The 15,932-nt window shown below is 46.4% G+C and overlaps 1 protein-coding gene across 14 annotated transcripts in view; it reads right to left on the bottom strand.

Annotated features, from left to right (window-relative positions):
• EPHB2 (EPH receptor B2) overlaps positions 1 to 15,932 on the bottom strand; it is a 119,080-nt gene that overhangs the window by 19,099 nt on the left and 84,049 nt on the right. For 4 of the 14 annotated variants that reach the window (XM_053400583.1, XM_053400584.1, XM_053400590.1 and 1 more), the window contains exons 6-9: positions 6,312 to 6,436; positions 2,344 to 2,506; positions 1,265 to 1,373; positions 479 to 543 (exon numbers count right to left, since the gene is read on the bottom strand). In XM_053400583.1, the coding sequence (XP_053256558.1) occupies positions 479 to 543; positions 1,265 to 1,373; positions 2,344 to 2,506; positions 6,312 to 6,436 (462 nt within the window). Of the gene's footprint in view, positions 1 to 478; positions 586 to 1,264; positions 1,374 to 2,343; positions 2,507 to 6,311; positions 6,437 to 15,932 lie in introns of all 14 variants that reach the window. The other 10 variants (XM_053400579.1, XM_053400580.1, XM_053400586.1 and 7 more) reach the window with 5 other exon arrangements.

A 15,932-nucleotide genomic window follows, 5' to 3' on the forward strand; every position in this document is an offset into this window, starting at 1 on the left:
TCCCAGACTGTTCCAAGACACACCTACATTTCTGGTGCCCAGCTCTGTCCTCCACGCCACCCTATATCTCTGTCCTCCACTCTACCACCAGAAACCTGGCTCTAATGGAGATCTGACTGACAGCTGGGGACTTTTGTGTGTGCAAAGAACAGCAAAGTGTGGGCCTAGAGGGTGAAACATTATTTGGAATATGCTATGAAGGAACTCTTCAGCCTTGGCTCTCCTAGATGTTGCTAGACTACAGGGCCCATCACCCACAGCCAGCATAGCCAAAGTTCAGGGATGATGGGCCTTGTAGTCTGATGACATCTGGGGAGCCAAGGTTGAAGGAGGTGGCTCTAAAGAACCAAGTTTGTCCAAATGCCTTCAAACGATGGGGGGCAGAGGTCTGAAGGCACTGAGGCAGACCAGGAAACAACCTCCCCACCCCACCCCTCACCCCACCCTTGGGGCTTCATGCCCACTGGAGAGTACATACTGTGGCCGCTGGTATAATGCTGCAGCTTGTCGGTGTACTCGGAGTCTGCACGCTCAAATCCTCGTCTTCTGGAAGGAGAGCACCGGGCTGAGCGGGAGGCAGATGGACTAGCAGAGCAGGGGGGCAAGGCTGGGCTTCAGCTCTCAGCCCAGAGGCACAGAGCATCTTTCCCGCGCCCCTCCCAGCCTAGAGCCCACCCCTTCCCCCCTTCCAAGTCCCTCCCTCCCTCTCCTGGGAGGCTGCATCTGCACCGGGGTGCATATGGAGCGGCCGTTCAATTTCCACAGAGGCTGTACATACAATCTGCACCGTCTCTGGGGCCTGTGTTAAGCATTCACAGGGCACCAATCTGCACCAGCCACCTCTCTCCCACAAGGTTTCCCCACCCACCCTTGGACCAGCAAGAGCCAACCATCTCAGAGCATCTTCTACCACTGCTTCTTTTGGGAATATAATAAGCTGCCTCTGTCGGTCTGGTCCATTATTGCCTGCTCTGACCAACAGAGGCTCTCCAGGGTCCTGCCTGGAGATGCTGAGATTCAAAACTGGGACCTTCTGCATGCAAATCAGAATGCTTTAAACCTGAGCTAGCATAGAAGTGGTTTCTTTCAGACCGGCACCACTTTCCTCTGCAGCACCAGTTTCTCCATTGTGCATTGTTTGATGCAAGAGCTGTGAAACGGGAGCAGCACAGCGTCTCTTATAATGCCTGCTGGATCTCTCCCAGCTTCCCTCCCTCTGCCCCAGGAGGCCCACCTGCCTTTCCCAGTAGCAAAAGCTCCCTACCTGTTGCAAACAAGGACGATGACCACCAGTGCAATGAAGAAGACGAGTCCTGCAGCCGAGGAGCCAATGATGAGCGGCAGCTTCTCCTGGATGCTGGTTTGGTACTCAGCTGTGAGGAACAAGAAAGAAGAAGAAGGCGGGGTTTACTCCTCGGTTGGATGAAGGGAGCCCAATCCCAACCATGGTTGGCACTGAGAGGGAGAGCATGTGAAAAGTGAACCTCTCTAATTTGCACATCCTGAAACAATAGGTGAAGAGAAACACAGCCATCTTTTGAAATTTGCACTTTTCCGAATTTTGCAGTGCAAAGTAACGCATGTAAGATCACGTATCATAAAATGCACATATTGGTGACCAAAAAATGTGTGCAGGTAACTCACATCTTAGGCAGGGGTTATGTTCTGGGGATGGCACTTATATGGGAAACCATGGATACTCAAACCATCTCCTTGGAACCACTTAGGTATTGATGAATTTTCAAGGGGTCTTTTGAAATATTAATCAATCAATCAATCTTTATTACGGTCCAGAAACCGAACAAATCGTTACAAAGCAATGCACAATTCAGACAGTCTACCTCCAGGTTAAACAAGCATTTTGTTCAGACTTAACGATAAAGATTCTTTTGAAATATATTTGCTGTTGGCATCCATCTGTCTTGAGAGACAATGGAGTGCGCCTCCGAGGGTGAAGCCAAATCGCTGTGTTAGCAGCACTGAAGCGACATCCCCTTGGCGCAAGCCTGGGCAGTGCAACTGAGCTGCCCAGATGACAAGACACCCCCTTGGCCTCACTGATGTGGTCCAAAGGAAAGCAGAGCAATACGTTTGGCACCAGCTTGGCTGCAGGAGTTGCCAGAAAGAGGCGTACAAGGTGCCATCCAACCATCTTAGGGACTCTACTCCAGATTTGTGTAGGGTTTACTCAGCAGCCTTTTCTTCTCCCAAAGATACTGTATATTGCAAGGCAGCAGAGGATATATATGTATAGATACATGCTCTGAAACGGATATGGAATCATGGAGAACTGAGCTTAAGATTCCCTAACTGGAGCAGGGAGTCTTCTACACCATATCTCACCTTCAGTCATGGTCTGGAAGTACATCTTGCCGCTGTAACGCCCATAGCCTGCCACAGTGCGTGCCCGCACCTGGAAGACGTAAATGGTGCCAGCTTTGAGGTTCTGCACCGTCACAGTGTTGGTGGGGCTCTTAACTGCCGTGGCGTTGAACTCGCTCAGATCCTGCCAGGCAAACAGAAGCCAGCTGATAAAACGAAACCTTCTGGGCACCCCCACCCGCCCCCAAGATATATTACCCTGGGCCTCTTCTAGGTCAGCCTTTCACAACCTGGGTTTGCAGCTGTGTTTTACTTTATTATATTTACCATACTCGTAGTGATTCTATGTCATTTTATATAATTAACACATGCATTTATTTTTGTTAAGTCGCTGTTTTATATGTATTTATTCTGCACCATGGTACTTTTTTTTTAAGATTACAAAAAATTGTATACCAATATTTATGCCCATTGGCTGAACTATACTAAGGATAATTTATATATATATATATATATATATATATATATATATATATATATATATATATATATATATATATATATATATGATATTGCAATCATACTCCCATCCATCTAGTTGGGTTGCCCTGTCACTTATCTGTCTTTGTCTCTGTCTCTGTCTCTATCTCTATCATCATCTCTCATCTATATCTATATCTATATCTATATCTATATCTATATCTATATCTATCTATCTACCCAGTGCTCTCTTTCTTAAAAACATGTTGAGGAGTGCTCTCATTTTGATTCAAGAAAATCACCATTTTATAGTTCAAATCAGGAAAAATTAATACAGTAAAGGGACAAAAGTACAAATATTCACAAAATGTTTAGGGGTATGCGTACCTCTGCGTACCCCCAGAAAAAAGCTCTCTCATATATCCATCTGTCATCTATCTATCATCTATCTATCTATCTATATCTATCTATCTATCTATCTATCTATCTATCTATCTATCTATCTATCTATCATCTATCTATCTATATCTATCTATCTATCATCTATCTATCATCTATCTGTCTATCCATCCATCTATCCAAACATCCCCTCACCTGAAAGTCCTTCGACTTCCACGCCACCCTCCTGAAACTCTCCCCCTAATATTTACATGGGAACAAACATCTGGTGAAGGAGATAGTGGTTCAGAAGAGACACCCCCCTCCTGACACACTCCACCAGCCCTGATTCTGCCGCTCTCTCCTGGCTTTGCTGCGGAACAAGGACGGAGCAAGGCAGAGCCAGGGCGCCCGTTTATGCAATATAGGTCAGGACCTATTTATCGGCTCAAAACGGTGGGCTCTCCCCCCCTCCCCCAGCTCCTGCTGGCCTGAAGGGAACCAAAATATAGGTCATCTGGAGGGAACAGAGGATTGGCCCTTTCCACTGCGAATTGAAGTGTGGGGTGCGGGAAGGACATTTGTGACTTCATGTAATCATGGAGTTTTAATTAGCTTTTTTCCCTGATACATACACCCCCTCTTTGATACACATGCAATTCCTCGCAACTGGGGAATGAAAGAGATTGTGGATCCCCGTCATAAGCTTTTCTGTCTGCCAACGATTCTTGCACCTGACTCATTCCAACTGAAGAGTGCCTAACTCAATCTGGTTTAAAACTGCATGATTTTTGTAGAGGAAAGAAGTTAAGAAATTCATTGAAGAAGAACAGAGTATTTATAATCATCGCAGGTGTCCGTGGAGGGGATATATTAATGGAAAAATGTCTAGTAGTCGGGTTCCTACTGAGGGTATTTGACGAGCCAACATGACAGTGAAGAGGCATTGCAGATTGGAGTGATCATTCTAGGATACTATGACAGCAGACCAAGCTGCATTGTAACTTTTGAATAAAATTTATATTTTAATTTTATATGCATAAGCTATTTATATAGTCAGATAAAAGCTATTTTTAGGACTTGAAATTAGTGAGTTGGCAGCAGAGGCAGACGCTGTACCCTTCTGTTTATCTTTTTTGCTGCCTGTTTTTCGAGATTCTGAAAACAGTGACAATCACACTTCCCGTTGCTGGGAACACCATTCATTCATTTATTTTCTCATAAGGCTCCACAGTGAACGCATGAATCATTGCCCTCACTCTCAGTTGGCTTTGGATGGCATCCCATGGAATCATCATGAAGCCAGATCAGAGCAAGGGCACTAATTTCTGCCCTCACTGTTGAGCTGTGGTGGGGAAACCTTTCTCAGCCTAAGAGCCACTTTCCATTCTGGGCAACCTTGTAATTATTATTATTATTATTATTATTATTATTATTATTAATAATAATAATAATAATAATACCCCACCCATCTGGCTGGGTTTCCCCAGCCACTCTGGGCGGCTTCCAACAAAACACTAAAATACAATAACCTATTAAACATTAAAAGCTTCCCTAAACAGGGCTGCCTTCAGATGTCTTCTAAAAGTTTGCTAGTTATTTTTCTCTTTGACATCTGGTGGGAGGGCGTTCCACAGGGCGGGTACCACTACAGAGAAGGCCCTCTGCCTGGTTCCCTGTAACTTGGCTTCTCACAGTGAGGGAACCGCCAGAAGGCCCTCGGCGCTGTGTAGGCGTCACATGATGGTGGTGAGTGAGGCCAGAGGCAAAAGTGGAGAAAAGCAATAAATATAATATATACCTTTGTACAACCGGATAGTTTCTAAACACACTGCTCTCTATCCTGTATCCAGACAAACAAGAGGTATGCTTGACATTCAAGGACACATTCCAGCCAGAAAAAAGACTCAAGAGGTATGAAGCAAGACTGATGAGGGATATGGTTTGGGGAGAGTCCTGGGAGCCAAATAGAGAGCCTTGGAGGGCACATATGGCCCTCGGGTTCCTCCTTGTTTGTACATCCGAAATTTTGTTAGAAATGCCCCCCCCCCCCAATTTCATAGCTGGCCAGCAGAATGGGGAGGTTGGCGGAGAGGATTTCAGCTCAGCACTAATCAGGGTTGAGGAGACAATGAGATGCAATTGCATGTCAAGTGAAGTTTGAGGAGAGGGCCCAGAATGGGTCCATTTCCTTTCCCCCTCCTCAGCTCCCAGTATGAGGCTCAGAAGTGGCTCTCCAGAATAAAACCAATGTTGTTCTTTTCCAGAAAAACGCAACACACACATTGACAGTAATTGTCAGTTTTCCATTTCAAAAAAGAAAAAGGAGAGAGAGAGAGGAGTTTTCCCAGCGGGAGACGATTCAAAGCCTCTTCTAATGCCAGAGCTCTAGAGGAACTCAAGAGGCTCACTTCAAAGAAACCCTGTCGGCAGATTCACTAATGCAGAGATCTTACTGGAATTTGAAATCCAGCTCTGTGTCTGGTGCTCAGGTGCAACATCAAAGTGAGATATGGGAGACACTTTGAAGGTATGTCTTCCCACTTATAACCAACTAGGCCAATTAGGTTTCTTATTGGACCAATGTATTTGACCCAGAGCTCATAGACGCTTCCTCCAGCTCTTCCTCCTCCACAGCTGCCTCATACTCCATCAGACTTATCGGTCCATCTAGCTCAGCGGTTCTCAACCTGTGGGTCCCCAGATGTTGCTGGACTACAACTCCCATCATCCATGAGCTCTGGCCTTGCTAGCTAGGGATGATGGGAGTTGTAGTCCAACAACATCTGGGGACCCACAGGTTGAGAACCGCTGATCTAGCTCAAAATTGCCAAGCCTGACTGGCAGCAGTTCTTGGGGGGTTTCAGGCAGGGGGACCATCCTCAGTCCTTCCTGGAGAGGCTGTTGAGGACTGAACCTGGGACCTTCTGCATGCAAAGGAGATGCTCTGCCTAAGAGTTGGGCGATAACTGGTTTTCAACATTGCAATATATCACAAGCTGGCTGGTCTCTCGACTGGAACAGCCACAGCAAGTGATCTGCCAGAGAGTGCCCGCAGTTTGGTCCCTGATGACTCTCCCTGAGGAGAGTTGGATGTATGCCCCAACCCATGCCCCTCTGTCCCCTGGTACCTTCTCGTAGTATTGCAGCTCATAATCCAGAATGACTCCGTTGGGCTGGTCGGGCTGTGACCACGAGAGGGTGATGCTGTCCACCGTCCGACTCACCTGGTGCATGATGGACACGGCCGAAGGGGCTGTAAGAGAAAGAGGTCCGTTGCCTTAGCCAATGTGTGATCACTGCCCTGCAGGAAGGGAGACGTTTCAAGGAAGCTCCTCTATATGCTGACGCCACATCAAACGCTTATTGACCTACAAGCAATGGCTCAGCATCTGCAAGTGTCACCATAAGTCACCATAAAGGCATTGTTGGTATCAATCCCGTGTCAGTGAACTGGCATGTCCCATGAGCTCCTTCCCCTCTCTCAACAACTTTCCTGTGACTGTATGTATTTCCAACTCTGCAAGGAGCTGTCCAGCCTGGACTTTTGCCTTGTTGCCTGAACTTCTTGGGCCGAGTTCAAGGTATCACTATTAATAATATAAAGCCTTTAACAGCTTGGGACCATTTTTCATGCGAGATCGCCTTACCCATATATACCCACTCGACCACTGTGGAACTGGCACTGTAACCAGCATTCTGCATTTGCAGGTAATAGATATTCTACCATGGCAGCAACTTTGGAACTCCCTGCCTATTGACACCAGGCAGAAACCTTCGCTGTACTCTTTTTGGCACTAACTAAATTCATTTTCGTTCATGCAAGACTACCTAGAGATGGAATTTTGCTGGGTGTTTTAATCTAGTTTTTGGCCTACTGTTGATTTTAATTACTTTTGAATGTTTTAAATAGCTGTTTTTAACTGACAATTTTATTGCCTTATTCTGTTTGTAACCACTTTTGTAACCAGATGGGCGGGGTATAAATAATAAATTATTATTGTTAATTATTATTATTACTTTGAGGTTTCGTTACAATAAAGCATTATATGAAACCATACCCTCCAACATTTTCCCAATGAAAATAGCGGCATCCTATTCCATAATAATAATAGCAATGATTTTATTATTTATACCCTGCCCATCTGACTGGGTTGCCCCAGGTACACTGGGCGGCTTCCAACATATATAAAAACACAATGAAACATTAAACATTAAACAAAAACCTTTCCTATACAGGGCTGTCTTCAGATGTTTTCTAAAGGTTGTAATTAACTTATCTCCTTGGGGTTTTTTTTTTGGGGGGGGGTCGCATGACTTCATACCCTCCAACATTTCTACGATGAAAATAGGGGTGTCCTAAGGAAAAGCAAGACATTCCAGGATCAAACCAGAAACTGGGACGGCTGCTGTAAATCCAGGACTGTCCCTGGAAAATAGGGACACTCAGAGGGTCTGTAAAACTTGTCAAATAATAATATAAAATACCCTTGTGATGGGGTTGGGCTAGTTGAGCACATTCCTATTGACTCCTTCATGTGTTTGGTAAGCGACAGGTACAAAATACCTGCGTAGGGTGTATGGTTGTGGTGATGGATGAATTAACCCCACAGCAACCAAGAGCCCAGCCCCTGAATAGTTTTTGCACTTGTACCTCATTCAAGAGCCCTGTGGTGAGAGCTCATTGGTTGTGTTGTTGCCACAAAGGTGTCTCAGTCATTTCCTTCAAGTTTTGTTCAGAACTCCTGTCTGATCAGGTTGGGCTACTGATTCTCCTCCTCAGCATCTCCCTTTACTTCCCATCCTTTGCTAACACAGGACCACTTCGTACAGCATGATGTGATCCAGGTCGGGGGTGGGGGGTGGAGTTCTGGTGTCTTGGAAATGAACACTAATTTGTGGAAATGGGCTGTGCTATGCTCAGGGCAATTCATTACAATGAAACTGACATGTCTCAGTTGGGAACTGCCAGCCAACTGAGAATTGTGTCAGGCAAATGAGAGAACAAAAGGCCCCTTTTGTAGCGGCTTTGTGGCCCCCACCGGGTGACAGAGCTAGATGGGGAGGGGAAGATTACCTAGTCCTGTTGTTAACTAGGCTGCATCTCACATGTGCGATGTGTCTGAGTCAGGGATGTTGGCAGAAATCCAAAAACCCCAACACAAACCTAGTCCACCTACAGCTACCACTCCACAAAAGTTGCCTCTTAGTTAAAACAACAGCAACATGGTGGCTACCAGGAAGCTGCCACCATGGGGAAACTGAGGGGAGCGAGAGTCTGCCTCTCTGATCTTCTGAACATGATGAGTAAGGACATTTGGAAATTTGAAAGCCTGGGTTTTCCTGATTCAAATATCTAGGTAGGGGAGCATTCATGACCATGTTTGTCCTAGGACAAGCATGGAGAACGTTCTTTGATTAAAAATAAAATATTTTTTATTAATTTTTCATTAATAACAATCCAATGGAGGCCACATTAACACAATGCCAAATCACAATACAATCAAAAGAGCCAATTAAACAGTTCCGAATTAAACATTTTTGGATGACTTCCCGTGTTCCGGCTATCAGGAGTTGATGTTATTCCTTGGTCCTGCACCAATTCTCTTAATTAGTCCAAGTTCTCCAAGCATGGAGAACCTTCTTAGCAGCCACATTCCTTTTGGGGAAACCTTTTGTGGGCTGCTGATGCTGGGTGGGGCCTGGTGGGGAAGTGGACAGAGCCCACTTTTTCCATCGTAGAATAGGCTAGGTTCTATACATTCTCACACACATCCATCCAGACAAGCAAGAGGTATTACCAATGCTCAAGAACATATCCCAGCCAGGCCAAAACACTTGAGGAGGGTGGAAATTAGGGCCAGTGAGGAGGGAGGCTAGGGTTGGCATGTAGCCTAGGAAGAGTTCCAAGGATCAGATAGAGAGGCTGGATGGCCACAATTGATCCACCCCTGCCCAGGGAGGTTGGGTGAAGACAACCGCACTTCTGCTGCTATGCGAAAATGTTCCTCTTCCAACAGGTTTTGGGCTGATTAATATCCTACAGCCTTTTAAATGGGTCTATGGGAAGGGGGAGTTATTGTTTTGCTTTAATTATTTACTTGTGTCTTCTCTTGTGTTTTATTCTGTGAACTGCCCTGAGATCTTTTGATGAAGAGTGGTATGATGATGATGATGATGATGATGATGATGATGATGATGATGATAATTTGGGAGGCAGTAAAATTCTGAGAGTTCTTTGAAACAGGAGATGTCTTATCAAGATGATATGTGGGTTTTCATAAGCCCACAGTCCCCAATGCAAATATTTCTGAGATAAGAGTCTTGGTGATAACTCAAAATTTCATGAAGACATCAGGAAGAACATAAGAAGAGCTCAGTTGGGTCAGGCCAAAGGCTCATCTAATCCAGCTGCTGGATCTCACAATGGCCCACCAGCTGTCTATGGGAAGCCTGCAAGCAGGACTTGAGCACAACAGCACATATCCCCACTTGTGAACTGATATTCAGAAGCTTCCTGCCTCCAGCAGTGGAGATACCTAGCATGCTTAGTAGTCACTGATATTTGCCCAACTCTCTTTTTAAGCCATCTGACTTGGTGTCCATCACTACATCTTGCGGGAGCAAATTCTGTGTGTGAAGAAGAGCTTTCTTTTGTCTCTCCTGGATCTCTGAACATTCAGCTTCCTTGGATGTCCCTGGGTTCTAGCATTATGAGAGAGGGAGAAAAACATTCCTCCATTGAGAGTGTTGGAAGGAAGAATTCTGGACATGCGTACACAACAAAGTGTTTTTGAGTATCTCAGAGAGCAATGTGAGCTGAATCACACATCTTTGGAGCTGAAACAGCTTTTCCCTGGGGGGTCAGCAAGGTTAGGGGTTGGAAAGCACTATCATGGCTTGGTTTGCTGGAGTCATGGTGTGTGTGTGTGTGTGTGTTTCCCAGCACATTTGCAGTGACACACTTTGCTTGCTCCTGTCTTCTGCTCTGAGTATCCCGTGACCTGGATTAGCAGGGGTGAGGGTGGCTGGACGATGTGTGAATGGCCTTAGAAAAGGGATTTGAACCTGATTGTTATCTGATCCTTTGTTTTCCTGAAAACTGCGCAGCACTGACATTTAAATGCTGATTTATTTATTTACTTTTTTTAAAAAAAAAACAAGCTTGTTTAGGAGAGAAAATGCTGGTCTGTCCAATTCCAGGCAAGGGACCACCCCAATGGGCCATTTCTCTACAATCTAATTGGTTCCCCCCTCCCCACTTTAGCACAATTCATATGGACATAGGAAGCTATATTGAGTCAGACCACTGATGTATCCAGCTCAGCACGGTCTACACTGACTGGTAGTGGCTCTTCAGGGTTTCAGGCAGGGGGGATTCCTAGCCCTACTTGGAGATTCTGGCGGATGATCCTAGGATCTTCTGCATGCAAAGCACACCCTCAAGACATGGGAAGCTGACTATTCATCTATCCAGATCCATATTGCCTACACTGACTGGCAGCAGCTCTCCAGGGTTTCTAAAAGGGACACATTTCAAGCCCAATCTGTTGATTCTGGAGAATGTGGGACCTTCTGCATCCAGGACAAAGAGGTGGCATGGTCCTCCAGAAGCGGCTGAACCCACCTCAGTCCGAGGCACCATGGCCAATGACCAGAGAAGATGGGAGTCAGAATCTAGATACTCTGCAGCTAGTGAGAAAGAAACTACTGAACTGTGATGCTTCAGGGTGAAGCCATTAGACCCTAAGATCTTGCTGGATCAGGCCAATGGCAAATTATTATTATTATTAGTAGTAGTAGTATTTAAATTTATATACTGTCCTTTATCAAAAGATTCCAGGGCAGTAAAGGTAAAGGGACCCCTGAACATTAGGCCCAGTTGTGGCCGACTCTGGGGTTGCAGTGCTCATCTCGCTTTATTGGCTGAGGGAGCCGGCGTACAGCTTCCGGGTCATGTGGGGAGCATGACTAAGCCGCTTCTGGCGAACCAGAGCAACACACGGAAACGCCGCTCACCTTCCCGCTGGAGGGGTACCTATTTATCTACTTGCACTTTGACGTGCTTTCAAACTGCTAGGTTGGCAGGAGCAGGGACAGAGCAATGGGAGCTCACCCCGTCACGGGGATTCGAACCGCCGATCTTCTGATCAGCAAGCCCTAGGCTCTGTGGTTTAACCCACAGAGCCATCTGCGTACCCTCCAGGGCAGTGCACAACATTAAAAACACATTACAGAACATCAGTTATAAAAAACATAATAAAAAGCATACTGACAGACAGCCTAATAATAAAACGGCCATCATAATAGCGGTCCTGTTTAGTCCAGCATCCTGTTCTCACATTGGCCAACTAGGTGCCCAGGGGAGCCTGCAAGCAGGATTTGAACACAAGAGCACTCTCCCTTCCTGGGGTTTCCAGCAACTGGTATTGAGAAGCATTGCTGCCTCCTGAGAATAGCCGTCACGGCTAGTCGCCTTGGATAGTCCCTCTCCTCCATGAATTTGCCCAATCCTCTTTGGAAGCTTCCCAAGTTGGTGGACACCATTGTTGGCTATTTGCAGATTAGCAGCGCTGCAGAAGGCGTGCTGGGGAGACCACACATTACAAGGAACGCAAATATAACTTTTGCTAGGTTTTAATAACAAAAACAAAAACTCCTTTTATACTAAATATATCAATAAGCATGACCCCAGGGTAGTGAGAGAGCTAGGTGCTGCTCTTTATATACTATACCCAACAGCTTAATTAACATAACTTAACAGCACCTGCTATACTGCTCCACAGCTGTAAAACTAGGTCACATTATTTGCTCTGGCCCTTAAAGAAATACACGTCTTGTGGAACAATAATGAACCTTCAAATTTAAAGAGACCATTCAACAACCATTGCTTCCTGATGGAGCGAGTTCCATAGTTTAACTAGTGTGAAGAAGTGCGTTCTTTTATCTGTCCCGAGTCTTCCAACGTGGCATCCCAAGGGCTAGAAAAAGTTGCTCTGAACTGAACAGATCAGCTAATACAGTGGTATCTCGGGTTACAGACGTTTCAGGTTACAGACGCTTCAGGTTACAGACTCTGCTAACCCAGAAATAGTGCTTCAGGTTAAGAACTTTGCTTCAGAAAGAGAAGAGAAATCGTGTGGCGGCAGCGGGAGGCCCCATTAGCTAAAGGGGTGCCTCAGGTTGAGAACAGTTTCAGGTTAAGAACGGACCTCCAGAACGAATTAAATTCTTAACCCGAGGTACCACTGTATGGGGAAGAAGCTGGGGGAAATTGAGGCATGGAGATGTCTCCTCCTCCCCCCACGTGGCTTTCCATCCCGACCCCCCCAGCTGCAAGACACGAAGCAGGCAAGCTGCCTCTCTCTCGCCGCTCCTCTCATTGTGGGTGGGTTGGGGAAGGGAGCTGGGCGGTGGGGGTCAACTGACATGTTGTCTGGGACGACCCTGGACCACATGCTGGCCATGAAACCACAACCCGTCTCCAGTTTCCCCTTTCATGGCCTGAAACTCTGCCAGCGCCAATCCATTTTCACTGTTCCTCTCTCTCCGTCTCTCCCTCGCTTTGTGTCAGCTGCCGGGTCTGCAGAGCAAATCTGGCCCTCACGAAGGGGTCTCCCTCCTGCCCACCCACCCCCTGCCCGCAATCAAAGGGTCTCCTTGGGCTGACGGGGCTCAGCCGCCCAGCTTCGGTTACGTGCAGCAGAATCAGTCTCTGATCACAGTAATCCCTGTAACTTGTGTTGAATCGCAGGGGCGGCTGAGCCCACCGGAACCCCCTCTCTGTCCCCCCCCCCCAAGAGCTTCGAGGAATGAGACGGGGCAAGGAGGAAGGACAGAGCAGCTGGGGGTCTTCCGGACTCCCCCCACCCCCTGCTCCAAACCTTCACTCAAGCGTTCTTCCCCCAGCATCAGGTTACCGTTGGCCACCATCAAGCCAACGGGGGAATTCTGGTATTTTCAATTAACGTCCGGCAGACACGGCTGTGCTCTGAGGTCAGGGTCAGAAATGTCTCGTGGGAGGGTGGCTGCGTGTGGCTGGGGGGTGGTTGTGGGGGGAAAGGGAGGACACACAAAGCTGGACTAAGCAGATTCAGATATGCAGGCTTCTCTTATCACTGGAGACGGAGCTTTTGGGGGGAAATTCCAAGGTCAGGACGGATGGACCTGCTCATTTCTCTGGGTTTTCCAGGCTTAACTCCAGTTCCTCCCAATATTTTTTTTTAAGACTGCATAAAATTCACCCACATTTACATTTGCATTTTCCTAATATGCACATTTTTGGGGAGCAAGGCATACATATTTTTGCAAGCCATTTCTCCTAATTAGAATGCATTCACCATTAGGCACATTTAAGTGCTTTCCTATTCCCAAATAGATGCTCTTGCATACAGAGTTTGGGGTTGGAGAAAAGCATTGCAAAAGTCCAAACTTCCAAGGACAGCAGTTGTTTAGATTCCCCTATTGGATCTGGAAGCATGAGTGAAAATGCAAACTAAGCCAATTTCCCCTCCATCCTCATTTCAAAGCCAGAAGTGGAAATAGTATAAGAAGAAGAAAACCTTCCTAATTACTTGACTTGTCCACATCAAATGTTATTCTGTCTTCGGGGCACAGAAATGTCACGGCTGTGGGTTTGAGCCTCATGTTGGGCAAAAGAGTCCTGCAATACAACGAGTTGGGCTAGATCACTCTCTTCCAACTCAAAAATTCTGCGATTCTATGAAATACTCGGAGAGTCCCTGTTCCTTGAAAGGGAGTTTCAGAGATGAGGGGCCCAAACTGAAAAGGTCCTGTTGCCCATCACCACCCACCTTCTTCCAGATGTGGAATGGCAGGGGGAGAGAGATGGAGCAGGGACAGAGTCTGATCTCAGTGGTGAGAAGTGTTCTTGAAGGAGCAGGCAAATTTCTAGAGATCCTTTTCACAAGCCATACGTAGAGGAATCTGTGCACATACACAACCCCACAGACTGCGATCTTGGGCAACTCACAGCTCGAGCCTTATCTGGGCATTCAAACACCACCAGTGGAAGTGTGGGGAGGGTATAGGGGGTGCCCCTTATGTCTCCACCTTTTGTGTCAGCCCATTCCTCCTTCTTAAGTGGGAAGGACTGAAGGTGGTTTCTGAGCGCTTTGGGATGAAGCCTTGCTATACTTCTGGGAAATCCCCAACATGTCCTGTTTTGGGGGGCCTTCATGCCCATCCAGGGGTGGGGATGGAGATTTTTATAATTGTAAGCAAATGTCCAGCTCAGGCTCTGTTTAGGGCTCAGAGGTAGCCTGAAAAAAGCTCAGCAACTTTGTTCATCTGGAAATATGAATGCACTTAAAACCTTCGGCGCGACCAGGTGTTCAGAGGCTTCAAATCACAATCAGCTGAGTGCTGCAAGAACTGAGGTACCCAGGCTATTGGCTGCCAGGTGTTTTGGATGACAACTCCCATCATTCCTGGTTATCGGCAGTGGCTGATGGGACTCACAGTCCACAACATCTGGAGGCAAGCCCTGTGTTAGAAGCCCCATTCCTGTTTAGCACGCCAAGGTCTCCTCTGGGCCCAGGGACAATTTGGGACAGGGCTCACACCCTGCTGCCTTCTTCATGTGTTCACTTTGACCACATTACACATTATGTGGACCTCGAAATTTGTGTGCCTGGTGCTTCCTACCAGATGCTACCCGGCAGCCATGGCTGGCAGATGTTGTTGGACTCTGACTCCATCCCCAGACAGCATAGCCAATGGTCAGAGATGAGAACCTAAGAAGATCCTGTTTGATCAGGGCAATGGCCCATCTAGTCCAGCCTCCTGTCCTCACAGTGGCCAACCAGATGCCTGTGGGAAACCTGTGAGCAGGATCTGAGCACACGACCACTCTCCTCTCCCTGTTTGTTTCCCGCAACTGCGATCCAGAAGCATTACTCCCTCCAGCTGTGGAGGCAGGGAATAGCCATTATGGCTCGTAGCAATCAAAAGCCTCTCCGCCTGGAAATGTAAAGAAAAGGACGGCGATTTTTACCACATGTGGTGGTCATATGACAAAATGAAAGATTTTGGGAATTGATCTATAATGAATTTAAAAAGATGCTTAAAAATACTTTCCCAAAAAAGCCTGAAGAACTATTGCTAGGTTTGATGGGAGAGGATATTAAGAAGACGGACCAAAGACTGTATTTGTATGCTACGACAGCAGCTAGAGTCTTGATAGCCCAAAAGTGGAAAACACAGGAGATACCGACTGTAAAGGAGTGGCAGACAAAGTTGGTTGAGTACACAGAACTAGCAGAACTGACACATAGAATTCGCAGTCAGGAGGAGACAAAGTACCAAAAAGAATGGCGTAAATTTATGGTTTATATAAGTGAGAACTGTAGAAATTTGAAGACGTTAGCAGGACTGAAATAAATCTTATGTCATGGTTTAGTCCTTTATTAATGAAACTGTGAATTAAAGATTGGAATAAGAAAACCTGTGGAAGGGAAGGACGGAAGTCAACGGCTCTACGGAGCATAAAGTAGGATACATGTAAAAAGACTTGATGTTTTTGTTTGTTGGTGTTGGTGTATTTAAAATGAAAACTTAATAAAAAGCATTTAAAAAACAAAACAAAACAAAAGCCCTCTCCGCCATGAATTTGCCCAATCCACTTTTCAAGTTGCCCAAGCTGGTGACCATCCCTGTCTCCTGCAGGAATGAGTTCCATAGTTTAACTAGGAGCTGCATGAAGAAGTGCATTCTTTTATCTACCCAGGAGC

The sequence above is a fragment of the Podarcis raffonei genome, chromosome 8 (assembly GCF_027172205.1).
Source record: "Podarcis raffonei isolate rPodRaf1 chromosome 8, rPodRaf1.pri, whole genome shotgun sequence".
Lineage (NCBI taxonomy): Eukaryota > Metazoa > Chordata > Lepidosauria > Squamata > Lacertidae > Podarcis > Podarcis raffonei.